The sequence below is a fragment of the Myotis nattereri genome, assembly GCF_964212035.1.
Source record: "Myotis nattereri genome assembly, chromosome: 1".
NCBI lineage: Eukaryota > Metazoa > Chordata > Mammalia > Chiroptera > Vespertilionidae > Myotis > Myotis nattereri.
In genome coordinates, this window is record NC_138075.1 from 29,060,661 (window position 1) to 29,076,570 (window position 15,910).

Below are 15,910 nucleotides of genomic sequence, written 5' to 3' on the forward strand. Positions count from 1 at the left end.
GTTCCTGGAGATTAGCCCAACCCCAGGCTGGAAATCTGCTGAGTGCCACAATCTTATTAATATGCAGTGAGATTCTATTTCTGACCACTCACCAGCAGTCTGGCTACCAATTGGGCTACCAATCAGCTACAAGGTAAGAATATAAATGATAAAACTAAAAATATATTTTTTTTAATGAAAGGGAAAACCAAATAAATCGAAGCTTCACCATCACTTTAGGTTGAGAGTTTACAGAGGAAGCATTATGGTATTTAAGGGAGAACAGCTGCCCCAGGGTGGAGTGGAAAAATACCATGAGCTGGGACAGGAAAGGAGGTCTGTAAGGCTGAGGAGCGGCTGCTACAAATGTGCCCCTCCCCCTCGTTCAGCAGCCTCCACTGAATACTGTCTCCTGTGTGAGAGGCTGAAAAAGGATTCTTGTCAAGAGTCGCAAGGCAGAATCCAGCAATGAGCAGGCAATTCGAGCAAGGCCAGGCCCAGTTTATCAGATGGGCTGCACAGGTCTATCCAGTATTAAAAAACAGTGATTGCCTGAGATTACTTTTTTAAAAGGCAGAATGTGTATAGCTGATATAAAGGGACAGTATCCTCATTTATAAGCGAGAATAAAAACCTCCTCCATTAGGTAATGTGTGACACATTAACACTAAATCTTACCAATTTATCTTCCATCTTTGGTGGTGAACTTGAAGAGTAAATAAAATTATTAGGAAAGGAACCCTATTGCTCTAGCCCAACAGTTCTCAACCTGTGGGTCGCGACCCCTTTGGCAGTCGAATGACCCTTTCACAGGGGTCGCCTAAGACCATCCTGCATATCAGATATTTACATTACGATTCATAACAGTAGCAACATTACAGTTATGAAGTAGCAACGAAAATAATTTTATGGTTGGGGGTCACCACAACATGAGGAACTGTATTTAAAGGGCCAGAAGGTTGAGAACCACTGGATAGAGTGTTGGCTGCGGACTGAAGGGTGCTGGGTTGCAGGCTCCATCCCCAGTGTGGGGTGTGCAGGAGGCAGCCAATGGATGATTTTCTCTCATCATTGATGTTTCTGTCTCTCTCTCCCCCTCCCTTCCTCTCTGAAATCAATAAAATATATTTAAAAGAAAAGAAAGAGACCCTATTGCCCAGCCAGCATGGCTCAGTGGTTGAGAGTTGACCTATGAACCAGGAGGTCACGGTTCGATTCCTAGTCGGGGCACATGCTCACCTAGATTCTGTATTACTATCTCCAGGATCTATAGCTTCCTGCTGCCATGCCTTTTACACTCACAGATATATGAATGGTCCTAATGTGAATGGAGAAAATGGCCCCTAACATCCACTGGAAACACTTGGGTTGGCTATAAGGAAGAATCTTCCTACCATAAAGGTAATGGAATTTGATGTCCTATTACTAAAAAAAGGGTTCTCCATTACTACATAAATGGCATTTATCGCTGAGTTCCATTGACTTCTGCTCCTGTAAATTTTGAGTGCCATATAAGAATGCAACTTTACTTTTGATTACCTGGGGTGTTTGTGAAAAGCACTTGTTTGGGTTCTACCTCAGTGCCAATAAACCGGACTCTTTCATGGAGGAGCCTAGGAATCAGTATTTTTAACAAATAGCCCAAGTGATTTTCATAATCAGGAAAGTTTGGAAAACACTAATCTAAGGCTCTGCTTATAGTAGTATAAAGCTATTAATCCTCAGGAAGAAATGGATGATTCAAAGAGGGAAACTGGCCAGACAGATGAGTCATAAGCACCTCATGAGTGAGTTAGGAAAGTCAGAATTTTAGGGGGAAAGGTTGACTGTACAGTTAGAGTTGGAGCTAGCATTCTTAGCACCACTTTGCAGTCATTAGTGGCTTGTTCCACGCCCTGCCTCTCTACCTCCTTGCCTTCCACACACACTTTTTATTGCAACAAGACTTTGCCTGAAGACGCTGATAGATCTTAAACTGCAGGTGGAATCCAGTAGCAGACGAGAGACACTTCCCAAGTCCCTGCATGTGAGAGAGAAGACTGAACGGTCTGTTACCTCCCTGCACAGACATCTCAGATCCCCCACTTACCCAAATTGGAGAGCCTTTTCATCAAGCCAGCTTCTCTGATAGCAGCAGGACCATGTTCCACTCCTTTTCTTTTCTGTCACACAAATTACACAATGAGATGCGAGGGGAGATGACTGAGAAGACAACTATAGTTCACAAAAATACAGACATCTGCTATGCTACACGGGATGTATCCGCAAGGAATGTATTCCAAGAGACCCCCGTGGATGCCTGAAATCGCAGACAGTACCGGACCCTATGATAAAGTTTAATTTATAAATTAGGCACAATAACAGATTAACAACAATAACTAATAATAAAATAATTATAACAATAAAATAAGGGTTAGCTGAGCACGCAGTGCTGTATCTCAACCTGATAACTGAGAAGGCTAAGTGACTAACCCGTGGGTGGTGCCTACAGCATGAACGCACCCCACAAAGGATCCTGGGCAGGACAGAGCAGGACTGCTTGAGGTTCATCACAGCTGCTCGCAATAGGGTGCAATTGAAAACTTGTGAATTGCTTATTTCTAGAATTTCAATTTGACATTTTCGGACCACAGTTGATAGTGGGTCACTGAAATATTGGAAAGGGAAACCAAGGGAGGACGAATGATCTTAGTTCCCAATAGAACCCTCCCCAAACCTGACATTCTCAATATTTTCACCCGAGGTCTGGCTATTTCACACACTTGCAGGGAAGGAGGGGAAAACAACAATCACTGGAATCAAATTAACCTTCCAAGCCCCATGTGTGAAGGGCGAGCGGGAGCCAAGACAGGCTGAGCCAGGTGAGGATCTGGTGGTTGGTGTACGTGGCTGGCAGGGGCCAGGTCCCTGGCTTCTCTACCAGTGAGCTCCCAGGGCTGCGGGTTTCTTTCACGAAGAGAGAACAAACAGCCCCTCCCGTCCTGCCAACGCTGGAGCGGCCAGCGCCAATTTCCTTCCCAGTTAATGCTCTGCGAACGAATCCTGAATTCTTAGAAATCGCTCCCTTTCGCCTCCACTCTCTATTTCACACAGCGGATTCCGGCCGGTTTCTCCTCCTCCAGCCCCTCCAGGGACTCCTCTCCCTCCTTTCCGCTCCTCCATCACCCTCCGCGGGACCCACCACTTCCTCGCTCCGCCCAGGGAGGCCGCGGAAACCCGCCAGCTCGGAGCCCCCCGCCGAATCGCACACAGGGTTCCTCCATCCCTCCCTCCTTCCCTGTGTTCTAGGGGGAAAAGTCCCACGTGCTCTCCCGGTGCCCAATCGCCAGAACCACCAGGTTTTCCCCATCCTCTCCTCGATTCTTCGAACCCCTACCCCCCACCCGCTCCGCTTTCTCTGGTTCTAGCGGGCGGAGATCCCGTTCCCCGGTGCCATGTCCTAGTTCTCACCTGTCCCCGTGAGAACGGGGCTCCGATCACAGCCACCGAGTGGACAGACTTTTTCAGAACGAAATGCACTTGCGTCCGGAGACGCGAGAGGCCGCAGCTTAAGGACATGATGGGCAGCGCGGAACGTTGCCAAGCGACCGGCTGCTCCGTGCGCTTCGCCGCCTGAAGTGAGCGCCGCCGCCGGCAGCTGCGCTTACCTCCTGGTGCGCGAGCCGCACCGCGCAGCCCCGAGACGTCACGGCCCCGCCCCGACCCCGCCGGTGGGGCCCCCAACCAGCCTCCCGCACACCTTCCGGCAGGCCCCGCCCACTGCTCCCTGATGTCACCCCACCACCAGCCGGCTCTCCATCCAGGGAGCCCCAGCGGCTGACACCGTGAAACCAATGATCAGGGTCTGGTCATTAAGAGATGGTTACAACAGGTGTGTCCCTCCGTGGACAGCGGCCAGTCCTCGCTGATCAAGGAAAAGAGATGGCTAGGCTGAGACTGGTCTCACCCGACCCTCAGGGAGTGCCCTGCCAAGACCAAGCCTGCATCCACCTGCTCCGGTCCATCTCAGAGCTCAAGGTCCAAAAAACGCGCTTACCTTTGGGAACTGAAGGCCAGGAGATCAAATCTAGATCAGCGCTCTCTGGGCCAGGCGTATTAATAAAATCCCACCTAGTTTCCGATGGGGCGCTTAGGATTTACAATTACTTTCCAGATGTTTTCAATTCTTTACCTGAATAATGAGGACACTGGTTATTAAAAACCAAACACAGCAACATATCTGAACTAGCTGAAAGTAACAATTAACTAGAGTATTAGTAATCGATAATAATAAATTAGACTGGACTTCCTTCTGGAGGAAGCCCAGGTCCTGGGTGCCAGAGGGAAGCCGGTGCCGGCAGCCGGGGAAGAAAGGTCTACTCTTGTATGAATTTCGTGCCTCCGGCCTCTAGTATTTTAATAATAGTAACCAACAGTTTCTTTTTTTTTCTTTAAGTATATTTTTATTGATTTTTACAGAGGAAGGGAGAGGGATAGTTAGAAACATAAATAAGAGAGAAACATCGATCAAGCCTGCGACCAAGGTACATGCCCTTGACTGGAATCGAACCCGGGACCCTTTTTAGTCCTGGGGCTGAGGCTCCATCCACTGAGCCAAACCAAACCGGTTAGGGCAGTACCAACAAAGTGTCTTAGAACTTTTAGCCCTCTAACAGTTCCATAAAGTACGGTAGCCCCCCTCATCCTTGGTTTTGCTTTCCCAGGTTTCAGTTAACCACGGTACACAAAGAGTAAATGGAAAAATTAATGAGTTTTAAATTGCATGTTATTCTGAGTTATTGATGAAATTTCCACCATCCTGCTCCATCCTGGCTGGGCTGGGAATCACCCCTTCGTCCAGCATATCCACAGATGCATGACACCCATTCATTAGTCACCTAGTAGCCCTCTTGACTATCAGATCAACGGGTCCTTATTGCTTCATCACAGTGCTTGAGTTGGAGTTACCCTTGTTTTACTCAATAATGGCCTCAAGTGCAAGAGTAATGATGCTGGCAATTCAAATATGCCAAAGAGAAGCCGTAGAGTGCTTCCTTTAAGTGACAGTTAAGTATGTAGAGGGGGTCTTGAAACATGTCCCCGGGGATAAAAGGGGGACTACTATAGGGATTATTTTAAATTCAAGGAATCGGGATCAGAGAAGATAAGTAACTTTCCGAAAGTCACATAGCTTGGAAGTGGCAGCGCTCTGTGACTCCAGATTCTAAATTCTTAACTATGTCACCACAGCTTGTAAGATTCTGGACGTTAGTCCTACCAAAATAATTTTTAATTGATTTTTAGAGAGAGGGGTGTTAATGTAAATACCTGAAAAATATTTCCTGATGCCAAGTTACATGCTGCTTTCCAAATTATTTCAGAGGTCTCCATGGCAACATCATAACTCCAAGCAGCTGTAGTAATGTACTAGTAAGGCAGTATATTTAGTTTTAGAGGATAAATTTTATTCCTGTCTCCCCCTGCTGGTTTAACAAAGAAATGTCTTTGAAGCCTTAGCAAAATAAAGCGGGTACTACTGTTAGGCAATGTTGTTGAAAGTACGGTCCCAGACCAGTAGCGTCAACATTTGCACACTTGTCAGAAATGCAAATTATTGGATTTACTCCAAGCTTACTTAGCTACTCTGGGGATGGGGAACCAGCAACCTAAATTTTAAGAAGTTCTCCAGGGTGGGGAGATGTAGAAAACAGTAGAGATGCCGCCAGGGATTCAGTCACTGTTACTGCCACACTTGCTCAGATCCTTGGAATTATTTTGGCACCTTTCTCTTGCCCATCACCACATCCAGTTTCTCCCCTTTCCTATGTTTTCTGAAGTTAGTACTGGCACAGACTACCTCAGTATCTCCTGGACTATTGCGAAAACCTCTTTTTGAGCACTTACTGGGAGTCACCAGATTGACCATTCTAAATCAATCCTGCATGTCACTTTCAGTGGCTTTCCACTGCCCATGGTTTAGTAAGAGGTAAATTACTAATTCCTCATTATCATGCATCAGGGGAATGAATAGTAAATTGTTATATTACTATTATACTTTATTTTTTTTATTTAAAATTTTTTTTAATTTATTGCTTAAAGTATTACAAAGGGTATTACATATGTGTCCATTTTATACCCCCGCCCTAGACAGTCCCCTAGCCTCCCCTATACCCCAATGCCTTATGTCCACTGGTTATGCTTATATGCATGCATACAAGTCCTTTAGTTGATCTCTTTATACTTTAAAATTAAATTTATTCTATATGTTTTGGGCCTGAAGTGACCACCCAAAAATATCTTATAAATCATTTTTTAAAAAATCCAAAGTTCAAATAACAGGTCTGCTTTTCTTTTAATTTTATTTCAGATAGAGAAAGGGAGAGAGAGATGTTGGTTTATTGTTACACTTAATTATGCATTTATTGGCTGCTACTTTTATGTGTCCTGACCAGAGGTTGAACCTGCAACCTGGGCATATTGAGATGATGATCTAACCAGCTGAGCTACCTGTCCAGGGCCCTGGTCTGCTTTGATTTTCAAAATGGACATTTATTTCAAAGTAAGTTATTAAAGATAACATTCTAAGGTTATAAAAGTCATAAAAGAATGAGCTAAGTTTTATAAATTTATTTTAAACTTGTACTGGGTTATCACATAGCTCTAGGACCCCTCCTTGGGTCTAACCCAGCTTGTTCTGCTTTTCCTCTTCATTTATAGGATAGCCTAGAGATCTGTCTCTTTAATTCAGTGGCTGCCACACTCTATCCCTTGAGAGGTTGTTGGGAGTGTGTGTGTGCATGTGCGTGTGTGTGTGTGTGTGTGTGTGCGCGCGTGCGTGTGCATGTGCGTGTGGGGGTGTTTGTGGCCCGGGTGTGAGGTTGTGAGTAGGTGAGATCAGATTATGGTATTTGCCAATTTCCATAGTGTGATATCACTGAACATGGCATTGTATTTCAACCATGTAGATGTAAACAACATAAATAACCCCCAGGAGCATCTATCTCTATATATAACAGGCTATAAGCGACCGACTGATCGGCTGGTAGGTATGACCTGCACTGACCACCAGGGGGCAGGTGCTCAACACACGTGCTGCTGAGCGACAGCAACTTTGCAGAGTGCCCTCTTGTACTCCGGGACCCTCGGTTTCAACCCAATCCCCGCAGGCCAGGCCGAGGGACCCCACTTGCCGGAAGGATCCTGCTCACTCCCCGGACGCTCTGGACGCTCTTCGAGCCCCGGCGCCTCCCCAGGTGTGACCGGGGAGGGACCGCGGGAGGTTGGCTCCAGGGCGTGTCCGGCCCATCTCGCCCAGTCCTGCCCCGCCGGCTACCTTCTAATTGATTTCCTTTCAATGTGCACGAATCCGAGCCCTGGCCCTCTAGTAAATAAATAATAAGATATAGTAAAATAATTAGGCAATGATAGGCTTTAAATGTATGCATATTATCTTAATTTTTAATATAGTTTACTTGTAAGTTTATATGTGGGGGACAGAAGTTTCTCTTGAGCCCACAGGGAAACAGTTGCCATTAGCTCAAAATCATCTGCATACCATAGAGGCAGATCTTGGGTGTCTTCATTCTGAACCCTTACAGTCCTCCCCAGACTTTCACATTCCAGAACGTTGGGTTGATCAATTAATTGTTCTATATCTCATTAAGCCAGTCTTAGTCTTAAGAGAAGTTCAATTCAGTTAAACAGTTGTTTCTCATTTCAGGAGGCTGGAATGCCAGCTGGAAAGTTAAACCTGTGCCATAAGCAATCAGGTATTCAATAAGAGGTATCTCTATGGAAACAAAAGAAAAACAAAGGTTAATGAATGGAGCAGACTATAACCTTGGTTTCTGAGTTCTGAAGGCAGGCAGTCAAGATTTCTGGATGTCTGTCTTGAATTATTTTCAGATGGAGAGAAGGCAGGCAATCAGTCTGACAGATTATTTTGGTCTGCAGTTTGGATGTCTGGTGATTTTTCTGCAATAGGCACAAAGATAGTCCATATATTAGCTATTATGGTGACTTCTCTCAAGTTAATATCAAGTCATCCCACTTTAGTTTGCATGGCTTTGGGAAAGGGGCAGTTTTAGTTCTCAAAGATTCCAACTCAAAACTGGAAACGTTAGTTTGGAAATTCATAGCCAGATATTGGAGGAGACTAGAAGAATTCAGAATCTAGTCCAGTTTACAAGTAGGAATAAAACCTCAAAAGACAATACAAATATATGGTAATGGGAGGAGCAGACTTTGGGTGGCAGGCACACAATGCAATATACAGATGGTGCATTATAGAACTATACCTTTGAAACTTGTATGTTATTAACCAATGCCACCCTAGTAAGTTTTTTTTCAGTTGTTGCCTTTAATTAACATCTCAACAAATAACATATTCTTCTATAATTATAATATGGAAATGTTTAAGAACAAAACAGAATTTTTGGGGGCAAATGCCTAGGAAAGAATGGTTAAGTTAATCCAAGGTTATTTATTTATTTAAATGTTATCTTTTAATATATATATATATATATATATATATATATATATATATATACACACATATATATTTTTTTATTGATTTCAGAGAGGAAGAGGGAGAAATAGAAACATCAATGATGAGAATCATTGATTGGTTGCTTCCTGATGCCCCCTACTGGGGATCAAGCCTGCAACCCGAGCATGTGCCCTGGACTGGAATCGAACCCAGGACCCTTGGGTCCACAGGCCAACCCTCTATCCACTGAGCCAAACCAGCTAGGGCTCTTCTTTTTTTAAATTGATTTTAGAGAGAGAGGAGGGAAGAAACATCTACTGAATGCCTGCTGCATACCTGCTACTGGGGATGGAGCCTGCAACCCAGGCATGTGTCCTGACAGGGAATTGAACCAGCAACCTCTCAATGTATGGAATGACGCTCAACCAACTAAGCCATACTGGCCAGGGGCCTCTCTTCTTGAGGTCCCCCAAATATCCTGAGATTCTTACACCTGCCAAGAAGTGAGATTCCTTTCTCACCTGGTAAGGCTGCTGGGAACCTTGTAAGCAAGGGTACCAGGCCACCATTTCCAAGGTTTTTTTTTTTTTAATTAGCTTTTATAAATCAGTCTTAATTCCTTAAAAATATCTGGTCATTTCTGAGTCTATGTATGTTTCTCTCAAATATGATACTGGCTCTAGTTTCCAGTTGTATCCCATTATAAGGAGAACAGATTCTTTTTTAAAAAATTTATTTTTATTGCCGAAACCGGTTTGGCTCAGTGGATAGAGCGTCGGCCTGCGGACTGAAAGGTCCCAGGTTCGATTCCGGTCAAGGGCATGTACCTGGGTTGCGGGCATATCCCCAGTAGGAGATGTGCAGGAGGCAACTGATCGATGTTTCTCTCTCATCGATGTTTCTAACTATCTCTCTCCCTTCCTCTCTGTAAAAAATCAATAAAATATATTAAAAATATATATATATTTTTTTATTGATTTCAGAGAGGAAGGGAGAGGGAGGGAGATAGAAACATCATTTATGAGAATCATGGATCAACTGCCTCCTGCATGCCCCTCAGTGGGGATCGAGCCTGTGACCCAGGCATGTGCCCTTGACCGGAATGGAACCTGGGACCCTTCGGTACGCAGGCCGATGCTCTATCCACTGAGCCAAACCGGCCAGGGCTAAGGAGAACAGATTCTTATTGAACTTCACAATATCACCATGAATATGAGAACACTCATTTCGAGTTTCCTAATTCTGGAGGGATCAAGTAGGAAGAAAAAGACAAATATTTCAATTCTGCTTGCAAAAGTATAATACACCAAATTGCTCTGAGTCACAGCTAGCTTTAGAGAAAAAATGTTTCCTTATATCTGGAAAACAAAAATGAAAATGAAAGAGCCAGCAATGTTTCAAACAAAAAGTCATAAAATTGCAACTATTCTCATCAGTTTATTCAGTCCCATGTGGTTAAAACGTATTCTGTTTGAATCCAGTTCTTCCATTGGTTCTCTTGACCTTGCCTGATAATGGAGGGTGACAGGGTCAATGATCATTTCCAGAAGTATGCAAGGCTGTCTGTCAGGGCTTGTGTGACATGCTCGGTGAAGTGGGTGCCTCAATCACTAGAGACTGTGGAAGGTATACCTGGAGTAGGAAACAAGTTTCTTTGCCACTGTGAGGGCATCAGCCTCGAGGCAGGGGAAGGCTTCAACCCACCTGGAAAACATACAAGAACATATTGATAACCTGTACTAAGGGGCAGTTGAATAAAGTTCAACTCAAATGCACTATGGTGGTTGAAAGAAGCAAAAAAAAAAAAAAAGGGGGGGGTTTCCTATAGTCCTGACTATTCATTTAATTTCCAGCCATTGCTTACCTATCTAATATACTCTAAAAGCTTATCATCACTTATTTTACAATGCTTTCCATGAATACCAAATAAGCCTAATTAGTTTTAAACTTATTATTATTATTATTTTTATTGAATCAGAGAGGGAGAGAAAGATAGAAACATCAATGATGAGAGAGAAACATTGATCGGCTGCCTCCTGCACGCCCTCCACTGAGGATTGAGCCCACAACCAGGGCATGTGCCCTTGACTGGAACCAAACCCAGGACCCTTCAGTCCCCAGGCGGATGCTCTATCCACTAAGCCAAACGGGCTAGGGCTTAAATTTCTTTTTTTGTAAGAAGAGAAAATAAATCTTTTGAGTTGTTCCAGGGACCATTCTGAAATACCTCAAAGTTATTCCCGGGTCAAGACTTTATAATTTGAATTTGGGGAAGTTCATCAAAATATAGTAGAAGGTTTGGACATTTGACTAAATAGGATCATAAGCCATTATGAAATAATACTAAAAATCCATTTAACCAAAGTGACAATAAAAGATTTTAGGACATATCACTTTCTTTTAAGTCCTTCAAAAATGTATTTCCATACCTTACACCTTCTTTTACTGAGAACATGCTACTTCATTGCAAAGTTGTTTCCTTTATTCCTAGTAGTTTTAATACATATAATGGAATTTCAAGCCTTAAAATCTAAAATGTAAGCAATTGTGGGATCTGATGCTATCTCCAGGTAAATAGTGTCAGAACTGAACTAAACTGTAGGATACCCACCACCTGGTCACAGAGAATTGCTCTAGATATGGGGGAAAAACCCCACACATTTGGTGTCAGAAGTGTTGTGAGTGTGGTAGCAGTGTGAGAGTAAAGGAGAAACACAAGAGGAAGACTGAGTTTTTCCTAAAATATTTGTGTATAAAATGTAATACCTAGAGCAACCACTCAAAAAGCTACATAAAGAGATACTCCCAAACACTCTATAGATAAATCAAATTGGAATTCTAAACAAAGAAAGATAAAATGTTATACTCATCTTTTTATGCAAAGTAAATTAATTTACTGATCAATTTCACTAAATTGCAACAAGTCTTGTAACTTTTCCTTTGCTTTTGTAAAATTGAGGTATAATTAGTGATACTTACCTTTTTATAAGCCTATTTTGGATTTCTTTATATTTATAAGGGCCTTTATTTTTCCTCCCCTATGAATAAGTGGCCCTAAATAGAAGGAGACCTATTCTCAGTTAATTATAAAAAAGTAAATAGAATTAAAAACTACAGTATAAGACCATAGTCTTAGAACAACCTTTCAATCCATAAGTGTAAGTAAATACTAAAAAAGTTTTAAGAATCCAGCATGGCTTGACCAGTGTGCTCAGTGGTTGAGCATCATCACAGTTCAATTCCCAGTCAGGATCAGGGCACATGCATGGTTTACCAGCTTTATCCCCAGTGTGGGACATGCAGGAGGCAGCGGATCAATGGTTTTCTCTCATCATTGATGTTTCTATCTCTCTCTCCCTCTCCCTTCCTCTCTGAAATCAATAAAAATATATTTAAAAAACAAGAATCCAGCATGAGCCATAAAAATTAAGTTAATTGAATTCTTTAATTATATTTTTACTAGAGGCCCGATGCACAAAATTTGTGTACTTGGCAGGGGGCGGGGGTGGTCCGTCAGCCTGGCCTGCACCCTCTCACAGTCCAGGGCCCCTTGGGGATGTCTGACTGCCAGCTTGTGGCTGGATGTCCTGCTGCTGCTGCACGGCCTGCTGCTTGAGCCTCAGCAGCTGCTGCATTTGCACAAGCTGGGCTACGACAGTCTGTCCTGTGAACACCATCAAGTGGGTGAGTGAAGCGCGGAGGCAGGCTCACCCTGAGTTCCCTATGCTTCCCTGAGTCACTGAGCTGTTCAGACTGATGGCCTTCTACAGAGAACGGCACCGGGATCTGGCCTAAGCCAGCAGTCAGGCATCCCTCTCGAATGCCTACCTCAGGGGATGTAGCAGTGCGCCAAGTGGCAGGCAGCCAGGGAGGTGCTCGAATCAGGGCCAGGCTCTGCACTGCTTGTACTCATCCCGGCCGGCCGGCTGCACCTGCTGCTTGGTAGTGCTGCCACAGAGTCGCGAGAGGCTCGCACTGTGGCAGCTGTGCTCGCCAGCCATGAGCCCGGTTTCTGGCTGAGCAGTGCTCCCCCTCTGGGAGCGCACTGATCACCAGGGGGCAGCTCATGAATTGAGTATCTGCCCCCTGGTGGTCAGTGTGCATCATAGCAACTGGTCATTCGGTTGTTTCACCGTAACAGTCGCTTAGGCTTTTATAATATGGACTAGAGGCCCAATGCACGGAATTTGTGCAAAGGGCTCGGCCCTCACAGCCATGGCGGCTTGCCTTGGCCCTTGCAGCCACGGTGGCTGCCTCGGCCCTCACAGCCTTGGCTTCGTCTGGAAGGTCGTTCAGCTGTCCAGTTTAATTAGCATATTATGCTTTTATTATTATAGACTAGAGGCCTGATGCACGGGTAGGGTCCCTAGGCCTGGCTGGTGATCAGGGCCAATGTGTGGGGTAACCAGTGGGGCAATCGGGGCTCCCCCCCCCCCCGTGCCTTGGCCGGCCCCGCCCCCCTATCGCTGCCCCTGGTCGCCTCCCTCTGTGGGGCGACTGATGGTGTGATGGAGGGGGAGGTCCCGTTGACACCCACCTTGGCCAGTCTAGCACCACTTGCTCGCCAGCCCCACCCCCTGCTGCTGCCGCTGGTGGCCTCCCTCTGTGGGGTGACTGGCAGGGCAATTGGGGGGCCCCCACTGGCATCTGCCTTGGCCGGCCTGGGGCCTGTGGGCAGCTCCTGCCCCCTGGTGGTCAGTGAGCATCATAGCGACTGGTTGTCCACCGTTCAGTCAATTTGCATATTAGGCTTTTATTATATAGAATTATTATTCATATTCAGACACTCATGTTCCAAAAATAACTTCACCAGTAGAACTAATTACCTATCTTATGTCAGATTAATCCTATGTATGCCACCATGATGCCCAATTCACTCAAACTTAATTCTGATTCTTGTAGCCATACTCTTGGAAACTATAGCAAAGACTGATGAGTTAGTCATAAAATCTTTTCTCTTTCTTCACCAGGCAAGCTAATAGGCCATGTTTCCCAGCCTCCTTTGAAATTAGACAGAACATGTTAATGAGTTCTGGCCAATGGAATGTAGGTGGAAGGCTTGGCCATAAAATCCTCCCAGGTATGATCCTCCATTCTTGCCCCTCATCTGTTGGCCAGAGGCAGAGGATCCAATGGAGAGGACCATGAGGTGCCCCAAGCATGGTGAAGCCACTAGATTGAAGGAGCCTGGGTTTCTGAATCACCACTTGGCGAAAATTACCAGCCATGTGACCAGGAGCATCCAAATGGCATTGCAGACAGTCAATAAATATGCAGTTGTTGTGTTAAACCACTAAAAAAAGTTTTTTTTTTAAATAGCAGTTAGCCTACCTTGACAAACATCAAGTACGCATTTCTCATGCTTCCATGTTCTGCTTCTCCACAATTGAATTTACTAGGGAATTAGTTGCGAGATTCTTTCAGTGACCCCGCAAAAAGATATTAAAACTCCCAGGAGAAACTTGCCAACGAAGTCTACGTTCTTTTCATTAGCTGCCCTTCCTTGCTGATACAGTCCACTGCACTTTTGAGGCTGGTTAATACTTGGAAGTCCAACACTGAGAGCTTCAAGAATCATCCCTTGCTGTTTCCACAGGGTCATGTGCAAGAAAGCTTGTCACTTCTATCCCAGTTGGCTTCTAGGTAAATGGCAAATACACAGGTTTCAATTTCTATTGAGATATCAAACTGCATAACAGAGTTACGATGACACTGTGATCTGACAGAGCAAAGTGGTTATAAAGATTTTGGAATTACATTACCACAGTATTTATCCCTGATAATTTAATATTCAAAAAGATTAAGTACATTTTGCTGTCTCTTTCTTTTTTTCTATGACTCTATACTGTGAACCTTCTGAGCCTGCACAGGTTCTTACCCTTTTTTGTGTGCCACAAAGCCTTTGTAATTCTGATAAATCCAACAGACTTCTTATTACAATAATCTTTTTAAAATGAATAAAATACATAGGATTAAAAAAAATTAAAATACACTTATAAAAATATTTTAAATATTATAGTAATATGTGTTTCTACTGACACATTAAATACCAAGATCTAATGGTGGGTCTAAAAATGACTGCAGTTTTGAAGTAGTGATGGGTAGAAATGACATTTTGAGATAACTAACAATTATTATGAAATGAAAATATCTGGGGTTTCTATCAGTGACAAAAATCACAAGTATTGCTAATACTAATTGGTTTATGGCCTACATTCAAAATAAAATGTTAAATTTTATTTATAAGTTAATGAAACCAAAGATGAAACTCTATGCTTGATCCATGGAGCCCAGGTTAAGAACTCCCAGGACTAGAGGTCCCCCCAAAACATCAACAGTGCTTATTTCTGAGTGGTGAAAATATTTTTCTTCTTTCCTGTATTTTTCAAAATCTCCATCATATTCAAACTTTTATAATCATAAAATATATCACACGATATTTTCCAAACTGAGAGGGGTGTATATTGCTTGGTAAGATTCAGATTAGACAAATTGGAAAAACAAAGCAATACTTGAAGAAAATCCTTTAGGAGGGGGAAAAAAAGGAAACAAAATCTTGGATGACGACGGAGAAACTTAACCTAACTTACATCAGAAAGACTTGCAGTTGTGCGACCGTTACACGACATATCTGTATACACAAAGGGATCAATTCTTTAGTACGTGACGCTGCCTCCGGTCTGAAGCTTCATGACTCCTTAACAGCCCACACTGCCATTCTGGGGCCATATCCTGCGGAGAAAGAGGGAGCCCACAGGCCCCAGCGACTCATGCGTTTATTAATGTATTGTCCATACCTTCTGCATCTTCCGCTTTTGCTCACCTCGCAGCTCGGTCTGCCTACTCCCCGCTGCACGCAGTGGTTTGGGAGAGAGAAGTCCTGGGCAGTGAAATCCCAGATCCTTACCAGGCCCCGCAAGACCCTCCTGGATCTGACCCTTATCTACCTCCCCAATTCCCAACGGCATTCCCCGGGCGTCAGCCGCTCGGACCTTTATTCCTCCAATAAGCCCCCCTGTGTCGGCCTCAGGGGCTTTGCTTTTCCTGTTCTTCTTTCCGGGCAAGTTCCTCCTCCAGAGATCCACCAGCAGCCTGCTCTGCACCCTTGTGGCTCCAGCGTCTGCCCGCAGAGAGGCTCTCCTGACCGCACTGTTGAAAGTCACCCCTGCGAGTCTGAAGTTACTTCCATGTTGTTTCTCTCACCAGGAAGGAAGCTTCTTGAAGGCAGGACCCTCCGCTCCTGAATGAATGAACAGGAATGGATGAATACCTGTGGACTGTCTCCTGGGGGTGTGCTTTGCTTAGAAACAGAAACGAGTTCATGGAGAAAAAGCACGTTAGTAGCGGCTTTCAGCTGTCCTCCGAGTTGCGGGCCCCCTAGGTGGCTTCGGAGTAGACAATCCTAGGATCGCAGCCGAGTGGCAGCGCCGAACGCAGAACCGCAAGACCGCCGCGCGGAACTGA

At 44.4% G+C, this 15,910-nt stretch overlaps 1 protein-coding gene and 1 long non-coding RNA gene across 3 annotated transcripts in view; both read right to left on the reverse strand.

Annotated features, from left to right (window-relative positions):
* The window catches only part of ARG2 (arginase 2), a 36,881-nt gene extending 33,249 nt beyond the window's left edge, over positions 1-3,632 (reverse strand). The window contains exons 1-2 of the mRNA XM_081088132.1: positions 3,430-3,632; positions 2,069-2,141 (exon numbers count right to left, since the gene is read on the reverse strand). Of these exons, the coding sequence (XP_080944258.1) occupies positions 2,069-2,141; positions 3,430-3,537 (181 nt within the window). The 5' untranslated portion in view covers positions 3,538-3,632. The remainder of the gene's footprint in view (positions 1-2,068; positions 2,142-3,429) is intronic.
* Positions 3,633-7,384: 3,752 nt separating this feature from the next.
* On the reverse strand, positions 7,385-15,905 carry LOC308517193. 2 transcript variants are annotated; one of them, XR_013995810.1, is made up of 4 exons: positions 15,244-15,905; positions 13,778-14,085; positions 10,079-10,150; positions 7,385-7,932 (listed from the first exon to the last, which is right to left on the reverse strand). It is a non-coding gene; the product is annotated as an uncharacterized lncRNA (long non-coding RNA). The 2 variants fall into 2 exon arrangements; XR_013995811.1 differs by having other exon boundaries at positions 7,392-7,932; positions 15,037-15,904.
* Positions 15,906-15,910: the final 5 nt, after the last annotated feature.